The 18,307-nt window shown below is 40.4% G+C and overlaps 1 protein-coding gene across 1 annotated transcript in view; it reads right to left on the bottom strand.

Moving 5' to 3' along the window:
* Positions 1–18,307, bottom strand: part of atf6 (activating transcription factor 6) — a 214,223-nt gene that overhangs the window by 92,427 nt on the left and 103,489 nt on the right. The window contains exon 14 of the mRNA XM_078407413.1: positions 12,689–12,815. Within this exon, the coding sequence (XP_078263539.1) occupies positions 12,689–12,815 (127 nt within the window). The remainder of the gene's footprint in view (positions 1–12,688; positions 12,816–18,307) is intronic.

Here is an 18,307-nt window from a genome sequence, read left to right as displayed (position 1 = left end):
AGAAGTTATTCTATAATTAGAATGTTCACACTCATTTCAAGCACAAATCTTAGTATATAGAGAAACCATTAAGTGAAAAAGATGTGGAAGCATTCTTTGTTCTGAACTAAATAATACTATTCAGAAGGGAAACTACAAACTGAGGAAAAAAAATTATATTAAAAAAATACTGGAGTTAAGCATGTCCAGATGTGGGTTAGATATATATTGGAAAGGGTACAGAGACAAGCTGGATAGGGTACAGAGAAGATTTACGGGGATGTTGCCAGGACTAGAAGGTCTGAGCTACAGGGTGAGGTTGAGTAGGCTGGGACTCCTTGGAGTGCAGGAGGATGTGTTGATCTTCTAGAGGTGTATAAAATCATGAGAGGAATGATTGCCCAGAGTAGATGAATTGAGGACCAGAGGATATCACTTTAAGGTGAAGGGGGAAAAGATTTAATAGGAATCTGAGGGGTAACTTTTTCCACAAATGGTGGTGGGTATATGGAACATGCTACCAGAGGAGGTAGTTGAGACAAGGACTATCCCAACGTTTAGGAAACAGTTAGACAGGTACATGGACAGGACAGGTTTGGAGGGATATGGATCAAACGTGGGCAGGTGGGACTAGTGAACCTGGGACATGTTAGCCGGTGTGGGCTAGTTGGGCCGAAGGGCCTTCTTCCACACTGTTTCACTCTATGACTAAGTTTCAGCCTACTTACAGTATCACACTGGACTTGAGAGTTCTCAGTGATGACACAAAGAAATTTGAGAGAGCCATTATCCAAGACTATTACTCTCTGAGTGTGAAATAGACAAGAAGATAATGCACAGGAATCGTAATAACCTTTACAGTGTACAAAATTAACTTTGGTACCTAACAGAAATTGCTGCTTGGTAAATTTACAATTCTTGAGCTAAATTTCTGTTAAAGCCAAACCAATTATATTTTTGTGTCCTCGTGAGAAAGCACTTTGCCTTTAAATTCAAGTCTTGATTAAATAATTTTTTCACATTCTTTTAGTAGGAAAAGTTAAAAAAATCTCCAAATGCAAAGCTTGTTGATTTAGGTGAGATCAGCTAATATGGAAGTTATCAAAAAAAGACATGGAAAAATAGAAAGGCATCAATTTGACTCCTAAAAACAGATCTATTATGAACACACATTGCTTGGTGATTTTTAGAATATTTTCCATCTTTTTTAATTGAAATAATACTGCCTGCCCCACCAAAGCCCCAAGATTACTCTGATCCTTTTAAGTACAAAGTCTTCGTTGTTGGAGATAACTTATCTGATGAAGAGTTGGTTTATATTGTCATCTGCATACCTTGTGTGAAAGGCTAACTTTCTAACACCATGTGCAGAGTAAAAATAATCAAATTGTAGAAAGGTCTGTCCACAATTCACCAGGGTTGCAATCCGGATGCCAATGAAGTGATTAAGTTGCAGGATATGTGTTCCCCACTGAAATCATTTGTTTCAAAGATGCTTCTCTCTCTCTCTCTCTCTTTGTTCATCACAAACAAAAATTAAATTACAACCACATTTTACAGTTGGTAGAAAACAAACAAGGTCCATATATAATCAGACTGTTCTGCCTTTATATCGGTCTTGTGCAGTTCAACTGGCAGGGAATCAAAGATGTTTTCACAGATGCACGCTGTCTACTAAAACAATAAAGTCAGTATGTTTTGAATGCTGTTGTGCCACACAAGCTTTAACCAGCTCACTACAAACAACATTCCTAAAAATATCTATAGATTACAGTGGGAGAGAATAATCTCAGCATGGAAAACGTTTTCATGGTGCTTTTGCTTTATGGAAACATAGTTGTGAGGTCCCTTTGCTGGTCTAGCTCTAATTATAAGTTATGCTGAGGGGCTTTGATGGTACGGCAGTGCCCTGTTCCACTTCTCTGTCAGGATGCATGTTCAGACTCGCAAGGCCTCTGCTCTCAGTTTCAGATGTCTGCTCAGCAGCTGTATTTTAAAAACACAGAGGGAAGAATACTTCTAATACACAAGCCACATGATAATACAGGGAGTGCACTTGGAACAGGATGGCCTGTGGTCAAGAATCAAGAGTGTTCCATGGAAGGAAGTGTGAAATGAACAGGTGCTCTCCAGGCCTTCTTGAATAAGTGTGATATCCTCATTAACAGGTGGGAGTCCCTGGTCCTTGGTGTTTGGGGTGGCACTGAGAACTTATGCTCCTTTTGTGGTGAGCTTAAAGGATGTCGGCACAATCAGTGGAAGGAATGTGCACCTCCCAAACCCAGCAGTCACCTCAGAACTCACACAACTGGGCCATCTCGGAAGAAATTAAAAGTAAAAAATAATTTGACAGGAACAACTCAAATTAAGGAGTAAATCAATTTTTAGACTTGAAAATTCAGACAATATTAATCCAACAGGGTAATTATGGATATTATTCACTCATTCAGCATTTAAAAAAACCTGTGAATACGCTGTGAAAGAAAATCTAACAATTATCTGACACTTTCTATCACTCAATCCTCTGTTTTAACCATGATAAAGATCACAATCTAATTGACAGTATCAGGCAGTGGCTGTGGAAGAGATGTGCAAGTGGTAAGTGTATACTGTATTGTAATGTAACAATGACAATAATACAAAGCATTTATTCACAAAATGCTGGAGTAACTCAGCAGGTCAGGCAGCATCTCAGGAGAGAAGGAATGAAACGTCGCCCATTCCTTCTCTCCTAAGATGCTGCCTGCCCTGCTGAGTTACTCCAGCATTTTGTGAATAAATACTTTCGATTTGTACCAGCATCTGCAGTTATTTTCTTATAATACAAAGCACATTGTTAAAGGTCAGTTAAGACTACCACCGACCAGTTGTTTGGCTGTGTCTCAAGCCTTTAGGCCCAGTGTACAACAGTTCACTTTGTGCAAGGCAAATTCTATTTCTAATTCTTATTACTTCTAATACTACTAAGAATGCATTAAAAAAGAAAATAACTTAATTTATTTTTCTTTTCATTCCTCTTCCTGTCAAATACTCTGTTCCAACCAGAATAAACTGCTCATAAGCAAACACTATTTTTTCTTGGCAGTGACACCACAAATATTGCAATCTACTCTGATGACTTCCATCTTCTACAAGAAACAAGTTATTCTCACAATTCTTCTCCATGTACACTGAACAACTCCCAGAAAGTTATCCATATGAGCATTCAGTGAATACTGCCGCATTCTTAGCAGCATTCACAAGTAAAACAGGTTGCGCAAAGAGAAAATTAACAGAGTTCAGGTTGTAGTGTTACAGCATTATAGCTTTAGAGTTACAGAGAACGTGTAGAAGGTACTTTGGGATGTCAGAACTACACCCGAATATTATGAGAGGACCATGACAGCATTGAAGAGGCTGTTCCTGAAACTGGTGGGAGTTTTTTTCAAGCTTTTGTATCTATTGCACAATGAGTGAGAGGTTAAGAGGGAATGATCAGAGTGTAAATGGAGTTGATTGAGGATGGGTGCTTGGTTTGTGTAATGGTAATTGTTTCCAAAGACAAATTCTTGTAGTAATCATTGGAGAAACAGGTTGGCAAGAACTCCACCCAATTTCCTTTAACATAGCTTAACTTATTTTCACAAGCATTCCGCAGATACAGCCTCCCAAAAAACACTGAATCTTTTTTCACTCATAATCTATATCCTGAAAATGAAGAGCATCCAAAATCAACATTATCTGAATGCCGGCGCTGGGAGTGGTGAATAATTCTGTATTGCTTTAATACAAATGGTGCATTGGATAATCCTTTCCAGACTGAACTTATATTTTATTTTCATTAGAAACATAGAAACATAGAAAATAGCTGCAGGAGTAGGCCATTCGGCCCTTCGAGCCTGCACCGCCATTCAATATGATCATGGCTGATCATCCAGCTCAGTAGCCTGTACCTGCCTTCTCTCCACACCCCCTGATCCCTTTAGCAAAAAGGGCCACATCTAACTCCCTCTTAAATATAGCCAATGAACTGGCCTCAACTACCTTCTGTGGCAGAGAATTCCACAGTAATTCTCATTACCTATCATACAGACATTAGAAAAAAAAAAGCACACATCATGAATCAAAATTCCAAGGGGAAAAAACCCCATTTCAGATTCCTCTTGATAAGAACTTAATGAACAATCAAATATAATGTGCAGTTGCCTGGGCAAAAATGAATCTTTCTTTACTGTTAGACATCAAGTCGTGGGGCTGGAAACTGGAAGTGTCCTGAGCTAATTCTGCTACCACCATCATCTATTGTATAAGTTCTGGCTCCCACTGATTGTCGCCGAAAGCTTGCGCCCTTTTCAGGACGAACGATGACAGTGATGTAACATTTGAAACATGGATGATGGACATGAAAAAAGAAGAAGTACTGCTAGACATCTCGAGCCAATGCTTTTAATGGGGCCATTGGGGCTATCAAGACCGTGTGCAAAAACAATTAGCAATAATTCGCAAGTATAACTTGTTCATAACATACAACTGCTTTTAATCTTGAAAAATTAATATGAATATACCTAAAAATGGTTAAATTCCCCCTGAAAATCTGATAATTATGGAGATTACCAAAGGAAATATTAGAAAGCTAGAATTTGACCACAGTCAGAGACAGAGAGGCCAAGGGTCAGAGCTTTGAGCTGATGTGGACAAGCTTGCTGATGCAGACAAGCGGCATTGTGCAATTTCACCTAAAAACTAGGCGTCAAAGTGCTGGGGTAACTCAACAGACTGCATCAGCCTGCAGAAGGGTCCCAACATCACCTATCCATGTTCTCCAGAGATGCAGCCCAACCTTCTGAGTTACTCCAACACATAGTGTGCTTTTGTGTATTAACCATCATCTGCAGTTCTTTGTTTCAACTACATACATTTTATAATGTGTTACTTGGGTGTAGCGCACTATCAGGAATAACAGCCACCTCTCTTCCCTAACCCCCCCCCCCCCCCCACCCCATGGTCTGATATAATGGCGGTTTACTGTAATATTCAGAATCTTTTTCCTTTCTCTCAGATCACCCTCTCCCTTGAAACTATCCTTCTTCTCTTTCATTTTATGTCAATTTGACATCATCTGATTTGATGTCAAATTGAGTCATTGAGACTCTTTTCCCTCTGAATAAGAATTCTTCAATCTGTTAAAGAGATACTCAGATGTTCAAAAACATACCCTGTTCACAAAAATCGTAAATCCCCTGCAGAGAGGACTTAGCCTTTGTGCCTTAATTACCACAAAATTCAAGAGTAAAAGATCCTCAGAGATTTCTTTCAGACATGCAAGTTAAGCACTGAAGTCGTATACCAGTGATCACAACATTCAAGTGATATCTTTTCAACAAACACATTACAGGCTGATTAACTGCCCACCTGTTTCAAAGCACCAAATGGTTGATTTGTTTGTGTTTGTTGAACTTCAGAATAGTTCAAAGGCCAAGTACGTAAGGGAAATACATGTAACAATGACTTCTATCAGAGTTTGCAACCCCTTTATTATTTGCAAGCCTGTGTCAGTGCGTATTTGATATCAATTTCCTAATTATAAGTTTTATCGGTTTCCAGGAAGAGAAGCAGTGACGTGAAGACAGCTGTGTTTCCAAGGAAATAATTGTCATTAATAATTTCCTTTTTACACCTTTCCGAAGAAATTATTTAATGCAGCAGTTGCTTCTAGATTCAACCCAATTAACTGAACACTGTGATTTAGTAGAGTGAAAAACTGAAACGTCACATGAAGCATTCTAGATTTACAACTCTATATTAAGTGACTGGCATCATTATTAACATCACTGATGTGCAATCCCAAGAGCCTCAGGCTGTGGATTCAACACAACCATAAAAAGATAAGTAATTTACTTGGTGCTATTTAAAATGCATTTGAATTATGAGGAATCCAAGATCACTCTTGAGTATTTAAATGCTGTTGTGCTTTTAAAATCTTTTTGACAGAGTGCTCATGTGGGCAAATTGCCTCGTAACAGTCAAAGATGCAAGTCACACAACTGACAGAAGGTAGCAAACCCAAGTTATGCTTTTGAATCATCCTGAACAATAGTTTGTACACAAACGAGAATGCCATGGTTCATTTATCTTAAAGGAATACTCTTATCTGTATGTGAAAGATCATCTTTAATCACCTTCATCCTTGACTTTTATCACTTTAACATCCTTGACATTCATCAAGATTGCACTCCTTTGATGCTCAGGCAAAGGGAAATTGGAACATCCTGAGCTGCTGCCCAAAGGCTCTTGGTAAGGGCCGATACACCTGGCGTCATGACCAGGTTCTGAAACCCATTGCAGAAGCCATCAGCATGGGAATCAGCTGCAGACGAGCACGCCCCACCACCCAGATGATCACCTTTGAGAAGGCTGGAGTGCAGCTGCCAAGAACCACAGCAGCCAAGAATCCATCAGGAATCCTGGCGACTGCGTAGGACTGGCAGAATTCTATCGACCTGGTGAAACAGCTGAAGTTCCCACGGCACATCGCCACGACCACACTGAGGCCGGACATCCTCCTGGTCTCAGAGGCGTCCAAAAACATTGTCTTGTTGGAACTGACAGTGCCGTGGGAGGACCATCTGGAAGAGGCCCACGAGAGAAAGAAGACCAAGTACGAAGAGCTGTTCATAGACTGCCGTAAGCACGGCTGGAAAGCAAGGTGTATGCCCATCGAGGTTGGCTGTAGAGGTTTTGCTGGGCAATCGCTCTACAAGGCCTTGAGTGCACTGGGCATCACTGGAAAGGAGAGGAGAAGAGCCATCAAGAACATCACAGAGGCAGCGGAGAAAGCCTCAAGATGGCTGTGGATCAGGCGAGGAGGTCCATGGGGAGGAGCGAATGCTACCTGAACACAAGTCGTGGTCTGAGCAACCACAGCTGAGTCACCTGGGCGAGGGTGTCTGATGTTGAAAGATCCGAAACACCCAATGATCCCAGGTTACATCACTGATGATGTGTTCAGGAGCATCGAGATGTATTTTATCAATGATGCTGCCAGCATCAATTGCATCCAGTTCTTCTGGCCAAGATTTTTGTCATCTGTTGAACTCCACGCCTAATCTGAATCAGGAACCAGTTGTGTACAATGTCTGAAGTACACCATGGGCAATGCAGCAGATGAATGGCAGAAGACTGAATGCAAGGAAGTGGAAGCCATCAAGCAATTGCGTAATTACTAAAAATCAAGTGCTTTTTCTGCACTCAAAGATAAAATATTTCATTTACAATTTTAAAGAGCTCTCTCAAGTATCCCTCTCTGAAGCAAATTATTGACCTTACTCCCGCAGTTTTTTGTGCACATGCTGATTTTCAAGCCACCCGCATAACGACGGTGAATTTACTTAACTTGCAGTGAGACACTTTGAAATACCATGTGGTTGTACAAGGTGTTCCATTCAAGCTAAATTTGTTCTTTACCGTAAGTTAATCATAATTTTGATGTAAAATCATAGTGATTGAATAAGATTCCTTGCTTAACTTCCAGCCACAGGACAATTACAATTGTCGGGAAAGACACCTTAAAGTGAACGCAGCTCCAGCCATTGAAAAAACTGCAGACACAGTTAACATTACCTTTATCGTGAAGAAAATATAAACTGTTAAACTGTTCATCAAACCAAACATGAATGACAAAGGCAATGAAGGTACTGGCTCACTTATCTTCATTGATGATACAACTGCTGATGGTAGTAGCATAATGAATTCTGAAGTTCAAACAAATGCTGAAGCAACAAAGGAGTTTTTCAAAGCTAAAAAACGGTCAATTCTTGAGTGGCCAAGTCAATCACCCGATCTGAACCCAATTGAGCATGCCTTTTATATGCTGAAGAGAAAGCTGCAGGGTACTAGCTTCCAAAACAAGCATAAGCAAAAGATGGCTGCAATACAGGCCTGGCAGAGCATGACCAGAGAAGACACCCAGCAACTGGTGATGTCCATGAATCGCAGACTTCAAGCAGTCATTGCATGCAAAGGATATGCAACAAAATACTAAACAAGACTACTTTCATTTACATGACATTGCTGTGTCCCAAACATTATGGTGCCCTGAAATGGGGGGACTATGTATAAACACTGCTGTGATTTCTACATGGTGAAACCAAAATGTACAAAAATGGCCTTTAATAAAATCTGACAATGTGCACTTTAACAACATGTGATTTTTTTCTATTACAAATCTCAAATTGTGGAGTACACAGGCAAATAAATAAATAATGGGTCTTTCTCCCAAACATTATGGAGAACACTGTACATACTCTTTAAAGAGGAATGAAGCAAATCAATCTTGTCCCCTCCATCAGTGATGTGTTCCAGCGTACCATGGAACAGATTTTTGATGGGTATCCCTGTGCGGTCATCATTGACGACATCATCATTTGCGGGTAAAAACGTTGCGGAACACGATGCAAATTTGAGACGGGTGCTTAACCGTGCCAGAGAGGTGCATTTGAAGCTTAATCCTCTCAAATGCAAATTCCAGGTGAATCAGGTTAGCTATGTTGGGCAAATCTTTACAAACGAAGGCCTTAAAGCTGACCCCTCCCAAAACGTCGGCTATCGGTGAGATGACGGCACCGGCAGATGCCCCCACTTTGCAAAGGTTTCTGGGGATGGTCAACTTCCTCGGTAAAATTATTGCCAATTTCAGCCAGCTATCGGCTCCCCTGCGACAGCTCACTCATAAAGATCCTGCCTGGACGTGGCATGAGCAGCAGCAGCAACATGCCTTTGACACACTGAAACGGCATATGTCTTGCTCGCCTGTCTTGTCTTACTATGATGTCAATAAGGCAGTCACACTTACCTATGATGCTTCACAGTTTGGCCTTGGTGCGGCATGTCTGCAGGAAGGAAGGCCTGTTGCGCATGCTTCACGGACTATGACGGATACTGAGATTAGGTATGCTCAAATTGAGAAAGACTTGTTGCCGGTGGTTTTTGCGTGTGCTAAGTTCAACGACTACATCCATGGCAAGCCTGTGACCATAGCAACGGACCACCTGCCACTGATCACCATTCTGAACAAGCCCATAGACTTGCTCCAGCAAGACTTCAGCGCATGATGCTACGACTTCAGAAGTACAGCATCACCTTGTTTACAAATGTGTAAAATTTATGTACCTGGCAGACACTCTGTCTCAGGCTCCCAGGAAACCTACAGCCCAGCATGCAGCCGAGAAGGACAGCTACGATGTTCTGGTGGTCAATCACATTTCTTCTTCTCACCTAGAAGAATTGAGATTGCACACGGCAGAGGACTCGACTTTACAGACACTTACCACCATCATCAAACATGGATGGCCCAGCAAACAACACATGCTATTCAGCCATATTTCCCTTTCAAGGATGAATTAATCATTGAAGTTGGAGTCGTAATGAAGGGCCACAAATCGGTTATCCCGGTCTCACTACAAAAAGAGTATGTCAGCATCATGCACAGGGGGCATCCTGGGACAGAAGCCACAGTAAGAAGATCAAGGGACATGGTCTTCTGGCCTGCGATGACGGAATATGTCAATCAGGAGGTACAATCATGTGCTGTGTGCAAAAGTACCAAACCACATCAATGGAGGGAACCACTTCTGCTGAAACCAGTTCCAGAATTGCCCTGGTCCATGGTGGCAACTGATATTTTTGAGTGGCACAGTCAACATTACCTGGTGCAAGTAGACTCATATTCCGGCTGGAATGAGATTGACTTGCTTCGCACCACTATTTCAACATATTAACTTATTCCAACTTATTATTAAACTAAAGAGATACTTTTTTGTCCATGGAGCACCACATACTCTCTTGTCAGACAATGCTGGGCAGTTTACAAGCCAGCGATTTAAAGATTTTGCTAAACAGTGGGACTTTACCCACGTCACCAGCAGCCTGGAGTATCCCCAGTTGAATAGGTTGGCTGAACGGGCAGTCCGCAGTGCGAAATAAGTCATGGAGACTAGTCAGATGTCTTCCTTGATCTCCTTAATCTCCTTAATCTCTGAAATGTGCCGCGTGACGCAACGCTTGGATCTCCAGCGCAATGACTGATGTCAAGACAAACGCGCACTCCCCTTTCAGTCTCAAAGAAACTGCTGGAACCACACATGTGTAAGCCTCAAGGCCAGTTCATTGGCTATATTTAAGAGGGAGTTAGATGTGGCCCTTGTAGCTAAAGGGATCAGGGGGTATGGAGAGAAGGTAGGTACGGGATACTGAGTTGGATGATCAGCCATGATCATATTGAATGGCGGTGCAGGCTCGAAGGGCCGAATGGCCTACTCCTGCACCCATTTTTTATGTTTCGATGTAAGAGGTCCAGGCTCAACTTCTCAATAAAAGGCTGGCACAGAAGGCATGCTATGACCAGTCAAGTCAACCACTCCAGCCTTTGGTGGAAGGGCAGGTTGTCCGATTCCAGACCCCACACGGCTACAATTGTATGGGCGTAATAAAGGACACATGCCAAGAGCCCAGATCTTACATTGTACAATCGGAAGGAGGGTTCTACAGGAGGGATCAAAGACACCTTTTGCCCGCAGATGAACCTGCACCAACACAGCAAAGCCCATTTGATGTTTCTACTGAGCACGTTATGAAGTTAAACTACTTGTCATGATTCACACAACTTCATACACCAAATACGTAAAATAGATTGGGCATCAATGACAGAGGTCAACTAAGAGCGGCTCCTCATTATGTTAACGATGATGTGCTGGAAAAATTTAAAAACATGAAGTTATGATGGGGAAACATCACAAGAAACAGAGTATACACAAAGAAGTATTGTGTTAACAAAACTACTTAGTCAGGTTTAATAAATGGTTGTGCACTGCTCGTTCATTAATTTTGTGTCAGTTTAAACGACATTGTTGTGTCAATTTAAACTACATTGTCAAGTTTCTGGAATGAATGAGACTAATAAAATACTATTTTCATTTTTCATATTCCCTCACTATTTTGCTTGCATTTATAGTAAACTCACACATAATGGCTTCACTGATTATCCACCAAATGATTAACTGATTATCTGCTGATTATCCACCAATAGATGTATCATACACATTTCGACATTTGTGAAAAAAATAGATTTTTCAGCTGACAGAACACTGAGCAACATCATTTACTTGCAATAACAAATCTTCATCACTTGTTCCAGTGAAGTATCAATCTTAAATGCTCATGAGTTGAACAAACTTAATACAAAAATGAGAAAGAATGTGTCCAAACCAATCTAGTGATGGATGCATTAAATATTGAAATATTGGAGCTCTTTAAAGTTCACAAAAGAGGTGGAGAAAATTGTTCTTTCAGACTTAACTGGACTGGTTAAATAGACCCCTTTGATGTAAAGCAAATATTAAATGGCATTGATACCAAAAACACCACTTTGTGCAAACCAAAAAATATACTTCTTTGATGCAAGGCAAACATTAAATGGCAGTTATGAATCAGCAAAAACACCACTTTATGTAAACCAGAATATTAGTACACTATTAAATCAGCTAAAGTTGGTGCATGCTTCAAACTATTAAATGAACAAATATATAAATGATAGGCATAATAAGGATTTGGAATGATCCGTGGACCAGACACAAAACAACAGATTCCTTTCCATGACCTGTCAGAGCAAAAGGAGATGTAAATTCTACCTCAGCCGAGATGGACATGCAAGTTTAATCGTTTATTTTCTCATCTACACTGACAACACTAAAAACAAGCTAAGTTTGCTTGCCCAGTGGTGACTAAATGTATTATTTCCAAGGCCTGAACATGTACTGAAATCTGACCCACATTACATATATGCAACTAGAGCATGCAAGTTTAGTAATAAGCTGGCTTTGCCAATTTATAAAATTGGAAATCTATCAACACCACTGAGGTGGTATTATGTTTCCTTTCATCAACAGCTTTTACCTTCAATTGCTCATTTACCTTCCTGTGGAGCACTGCTTTTCAGATCTTTGCTTACATTCAAAATCTCACCCTTCATACTTAGGATCAACCTGAATTTATTATATTTGTTATAATGTATTATAGTCATTGATATAGATGTTAACATCTTGAATCAACATTTGCCTTAACTGAGCCTACATGTTAACCAAATGTGAAGGAAGAAGTATGGATTGGGAATTACTGAGTTTTGTGCTATTTAAGTTAATGCTATTAAATTTGGTAAGGGTCCATTAATCAACATCTTAAGACCATTGAATCTCCAACTCCTTTCCTCAGTGCAACTGCTCCTCTTGACAACAAATCTGTGCCACAGCATTTACATTGTGTTTTTATCCGAATGATGATATCATTCCTGGAATTGCATACATAGCTCCACATGCACCTTGAAACGACACTGGATCCAGTTGAAATAATTAATTTAAAAATGTTTAAACCCCAACAATTAATCGTGTCCCCAATGTCAGGTTCAAAGTTTTTATATTTTATATACCATTAAATTTACTATCAATGAAGTATTGCCCACTTTAGATTCATTAGACTCATTAAATATAATTAACTGAAGTTCAAAGATGCCTTATGGACACGTAAAGAAACTGTTTATAAAAACATTCATCAGAAAGGAAGAATCATTTGGAAATATCATTTGGATCATCACAGTTTTGTTTTGTTCTGGTCGCCAGAGCAACAAAGGCAAAGCATGTTCACTGTACTTATCCATGCCATAAAAATGTCATGAACTTACCCTCCGAAATGATATCAGATAAAATGTATCCCCTCTCCGACGAATGGCTTCAAAGAAGTTCGGATAACGCTTGTCTGGCGCATAATAAACTTGCAATTCACTCCCTGAGTTTCTGTCAAGATGAGGTCTAGGTTAAAACATGAACAAGATTTAGCTATATTGCTCAAGGCATGATATGAAGGGATGATGCCTTAATCACACAGAGGATTTAGGGCAGAGAATTGCAATTAATCATGCAGTAAACATTTGCAAGATATGTTAACTTGGAAGTAAAAAAGGCCAGTTGAAAAAGGAAGATGATAAATGGCTAAGTGCTTTAACTTAATTTGTTCCAAGTAATCACTTCATCACATTTGAGATTTGGGGCATGTTTTGCTCTGGCACAAAAGGTACAAATGTATTTATTTGCAAACTAATAGGATCTGGGGATGATCATCCTTCATTGAAAAGATACCCCTGATATGGTTTAAGATTTTTCTAACATTTTCAACTGATATCAACAATTGGGCAATACTCATATGCAAGCGATATCGTCAACATAATTAAACTGATGCATTACATTCCTGATAAATATTAGAAAATGCGCAAAATTTGCTGTAATCAGCACTGGATTATGATCAGTCTCAAGAAACACTTTCTTCCATACTCAAGTTGCCTCATCATGGTATGCAGCTTCCTCTTCAAGGACACCTGAGATTTTTATCATCACTCTTGCCTGCAATGACTTTCAAGTTTTAGTCATTGTACGTTGAAATGCTTTGTGAAGTGCCTACCTGTCTGTCCAGCATCCTGGACTGGCATGTTAGTTTCACTCAGGATTAGAGTAGTTCAGGGAACAGGAAGAAAGAAACTGGGGCCAGGGATTAATTATTCAATGGGCCAGTTAAGCTTGGATAGAGAGTGAACTCCAGGCCTCATGAAGTTAAAAGATTCCTGGCAATCATCATCAACAGAATGATAAAAATGTATAACAAATCAATTAATCAATAAAGATCATAAAATGATTAATTACACAGCCTGAACAACAGAAAACTTGCCAGATGAATCAAAAATGAATCTGTGCAGGGCGATGGTCTGTCTACATTTTGAATGCAGCATCCAGGTCCAATACCAACATATTAAGGAGACATTCAATTAATGAACAGAATGCAGTGGAAAAGCAATTAGTGTTGAATGTTGGGACTACTATGGAAAGACAGGACAATCTTTGGCTCTTCAGCTTCTAAGACACCAGAGCACTCATCTTACAGAAATACTAAAGAGAATACAAAGGTTAACGGGAACATTACATTTGTTTAACTTGCAAGCATAGTACCAGAAAATAAAGACTCACACCAGAAAACAGTTTTTTTTTAAATTTACGCAATCAATAGATGCTATAGATGTTCTGACTACGTAGAGAAATTGAAAGCCAGAATGGTTCACTTACTATTCTGACAACAAGAAACCTGCTGGGATTACCCAACATTGGTGTTGAATTAGTTCTTCATGGTTTGGTGTATTTAAAGTCATCTAGTTATGAATGGTTTACTATGGTTAAGTAGCTATCTTTCTGTTTCTTTAGATATTCCAAGAAGCCAAAAAAGATGGTCCTGATGTACGGTAAAACAGTTGTCTGCCATTGAATCTTCTTCTTCGGCCCCCTCGGTCATGGCTGGCCATGGGTGATGCATCCTAGTTGGCTACTTGCTCCACACCTCGGCTAGAGCAGCGTTGCTTGTGGCTGAAGAGACCAATGCGGGAGTGACAGTCTCTGTCGCAAAGGTCACATTTGTGTGTGGACTCTGGTTTGTTGAAGTTGCTGCGCTCCTTTTCTGCCGCTGCATTCATCAGTTTCTCTTCCCACGTTTTGAGATGTTGATTCAGGGTACCTCTCCACCTCGTATGGTCAGCTGCAAGGCTCTCCCAGGACTCCACATCAATGTCGAGCAGCTTCAAATCTCTCTTGCAGACATCCTTGTAACATCGCTGTGGGCGGCCGATGGTTTTCCTCCGATGTTCACTCTCTATAGAGTATATCTTTTGGAATACGGTCATCCTCCATGCGGTGGACATGGCCCAGCCACCACAGCCTGCGCTGCCTGAGTAGAGTGTACATACTCGGAAGGCCAGCGCTAGACAGAATCTCGGCGTTGGACACTCTATCTTGCCACGATATACCCAGGATACGGCGGATGCTTCTAATGTGGAAGGTGTTGAGTCTTCTCTCCAGTCTGGCATATGTAGTCCATGTCTCACTGCCGTACAGCAGCGTGCTGTTGACACAGGCGTTGTAGACTGCTATCTTTGTCTTCACTGTCAGCTTTGGATTGGTCCACACTCAAGTTGTGAGGCGAGCGAGAGTTGTAGCCGCCTTCCCGATCCTCTTGTCAATCTCTGTGTCCAAGGAGAGATTGTCGGTGATGGTGGAGCCGAGGTCCATGAACTGATGGACGGCATCGAGTTCGTAGTCGTCGATTGTGATGACAGGCGGTGCCTCTGTATCCTGTCCCAGGACGTTCGTCTTCTTCAGGCTGATGGTCAGCCCAAAGTCCTTGCAAGCCCGATAGAAGCGGTCCATCAGTGACTGTAGTTCCTGGTGGGTGTGGGACACAACTGCTGCGTCATCGGTGAACAACATGTCTCTGGTGAGAGCATCACGTACTTTTGTCTTGGCTCGGAGACGTGTGAGGTTGAAGAGCCTGCCGTCTGATCTAGTACGCAGGTAGATCCCCTCTGTTGCGGTGCTAACGGCATATTTCAGGAGCAGAGTGAAGAAAATCCTAAAGATTGCCATTGAATACAACATCATTTATTAATTCAATTAATCGATTTCTGTTCTTTCATCATATTTGCCCGAGTTTGTTATTATTATTGCATTGTTTGAAAATAGTCCTGTCAACGGCTGGTTACCAATTGATGACAATCATATAGGAATAGATCATCTCAAATGGAACCTCCGTGGTATACATGGGCGTCAAGATGAATGTCAGAGAGACAGAAGTTACTGCAGATGCTGGAATCTTGAATAAAACACAAAGTGTGTAATTCAGTGGGTCAGGCAGCATGGAGGTCATGGATAGGTGACGTTTCGGCTCGGGACCCTGAATGATATCCCTCCTAGATTTTATGCTATTTCAGGTCCTTTCTTCTTTAGTTTTATTTGCTTTTGAACCACCTTTAGAAACATTATATCTGTGATCTTAATTTTTCCTCTCTTCTTTGTTGGTCGCTCAGTGTTCATTTTCAGTGACTACACCAAGAAAGTGCATTTAATATATGAAACATTTTCTCTCATCTTCAGCTATTTTCCTTTGGTAATTCTTTTGTTATGACCCTACCTGAATATTCTTACATTTGGCTTCTGGTTTTTTTTGGCCCGCCTGATCACATATGGGATTTTTTGGAATATCTTCTATTACTCTGACTGGTTTCTCTCACCTTTCCCCACTGCAGACTTGGTAACCAGTGTTCACATCTGTTTAGCTTCTGAACTGAATCCAATTATGAAGTCATCTAGTTATGAACGCATTTGCAATAACAAGTAGTCTTGTATTTTACGGTATTTATTTTACCATTAACTCACGTTTTCTAGAATACTAGATCAAAGTCAAACTCCTTAAGTATCAATAGTCCTTAAGTATCCACTTAGATACTAAAATCCTTGAGGTTTTCTCTTTTAAAGTTGGCTTCTTGAATGTTTTATCTGACATCATTAAGTTTTGGGGAAAAAAATGTTCTGGATTGCTGCCATCCAGAGTACAATAACTTAATTCTTGAAACTACAGTATTTGCCTGACATGCAATTACTCCTTTGTCACACATTCATCACTGCAATGGCCCATTTGTTGTTGGCCAATCTCAGGGCAATAATGAAAAGCTTTTAATTTAGGTACTTGTCATCACTAAACTTGAGCAAGAAACCAATACCCCACATTATCCCAACTCCCAACTCATTGAATAGCCTCATGTTCTGTCATTATGTTATAAATGCATTTTGCGCTGATATATTTACTGTTAGTTTAAATTAACAGTGTTAAATTCACAGCTTTAGTTTAAAATAAATTAAACATTATTAAATAAAGCAATTCAGAGGCTTTTATATAGGCTCATAAAAGTGCTGGGGATAGAGGGATTATGGATCATGCACAGGGCGATGCGATCAGTTTTACTTGGTATCATGTTCAGCACAAACAGTGTGGGACGTAGGGCCGGTTCCTGTGCTGCACTGTGCTATGTTCTTAATCAACTTTCCAAATATATTTTTTAAATTGCAATTCTCCTGTTGCCATTTTTGTCTTGTGGTTCATCACCTCACTAAGGTGAGAAGAAACTTTTTCACCCAGAGAGTTGTGAATTTGTGGAATTCTCTGCCACAGAAGGCAGTGGAGGCCAATTCACTAGGTGAGTTTAAAAGAGAGTTAGATAGAGCTCTTGGGGCTAGTGGAATCAAGGGATATGGGGAGAAGGCAGGCACAGGTTACTGATTGTGGATGATCAGCCATAATCACAATGAATGACGGTGCGGGCTCGAAGGGCCAAATGGCCTCCTCCTGCACCTATTTTCTATGTTTCTATGTTTCGATTATTGCATCCCAACACAAATCCTGGGATCACTGCCTCATTTACACCCAGCATGGATCTAAATTCGGCAGTAGTCCCATCTGAACACTTCCTGTTCCCTTTTTCAGAAATAAATAGAAACTGGACTTACTGTCCTGATGAGAGGAAACTTGCTGTCCTTATCCATGACAACCACATAATTCTAACCCGTATCCATACAGTTGGATATTACGTGGCATCTGATGTGGTTCACTATGTTTTGTTGACTAGCTCAGGTAGATTGGTCTCAGGGTAATTACTATCCAGATAAAATTTATCCTTATGTTTCATCTGTTCCTCGCTGCGATCAAGTCCATTCTGCCTGCACTCAGCTACTTCAACTCTAGTCTTATGCAAATTCCCTTTCAATTTTCCTTCACTACCTATTGGCTTGCTCTGCTGCCAGGGCCCATATTTTGTAAAAGCCTCTTCAAATCAGTACGCTTCTTCATTTTTTTGTTTACAAGATACAAGAAACAAAGAATTTAGTAGCCAAGTATGTAGAGTTGAAGTAGCTGAGGAGCAGGAACATGCTGTATTTACGCAGCCTTGCTACATAATTCTAATCCAACATGGAATTCAACATGGAATTTGCATCTTTAACTATCAGAAGTCCAGCAGACACCTGCAATTAACTGGGGAATCCCAGATATGATGTGCATCTTGTCCAATCAGTTAAATGGAAAGGAAATAGATACAGAGAAATACAGCAAAGAGAGTTCCCTTTTTGTTATCTGATTGTGTTTGCTTTCATGTTTTTAATGATAGTCATGGCTTTAAGTGATTTTTTTTCATTCTTTCATAACTAAAATATAATTGTTGATTTTTTTTCCAATAGAATGATTCTGAACACCCCTGACATTCCATGCACCTGACAGCTTTGTCAGCTGAACTCTCTTCATCTCCTTCACAGGGCTTAACCCGGTTTGCCACATAACAGCAGGTAAAGTGACAAGATTCTGCCTTTGTGCAAGACCATGACATTTGGGATCAGCAAGTTCAGCTTCTGGATACAAATCAAGTAATAAATGTGGGTGG

This window comes from Rhinoraja longicauda, chromosome 11 (assembly GCF_053455715.1).
Source record: "Rhinoraja longicauda isolate Sanriku21f chromosome 11, sRhiLon1.1, whole genome shotgun sequence".
Classification (NCBI taxonomy): domain Eukaryota; kingdom Metazoa; phylum Chordata; class Chondrichthyes; order Rajiformes; family Arhynchobatidae; genus Rhinoraja; species Rhinoraja longicauda.
Note: the sequence above shows the minus strand (reverse complement) of the source record. Positions and strands in the feature narration are given on the sequence as shown.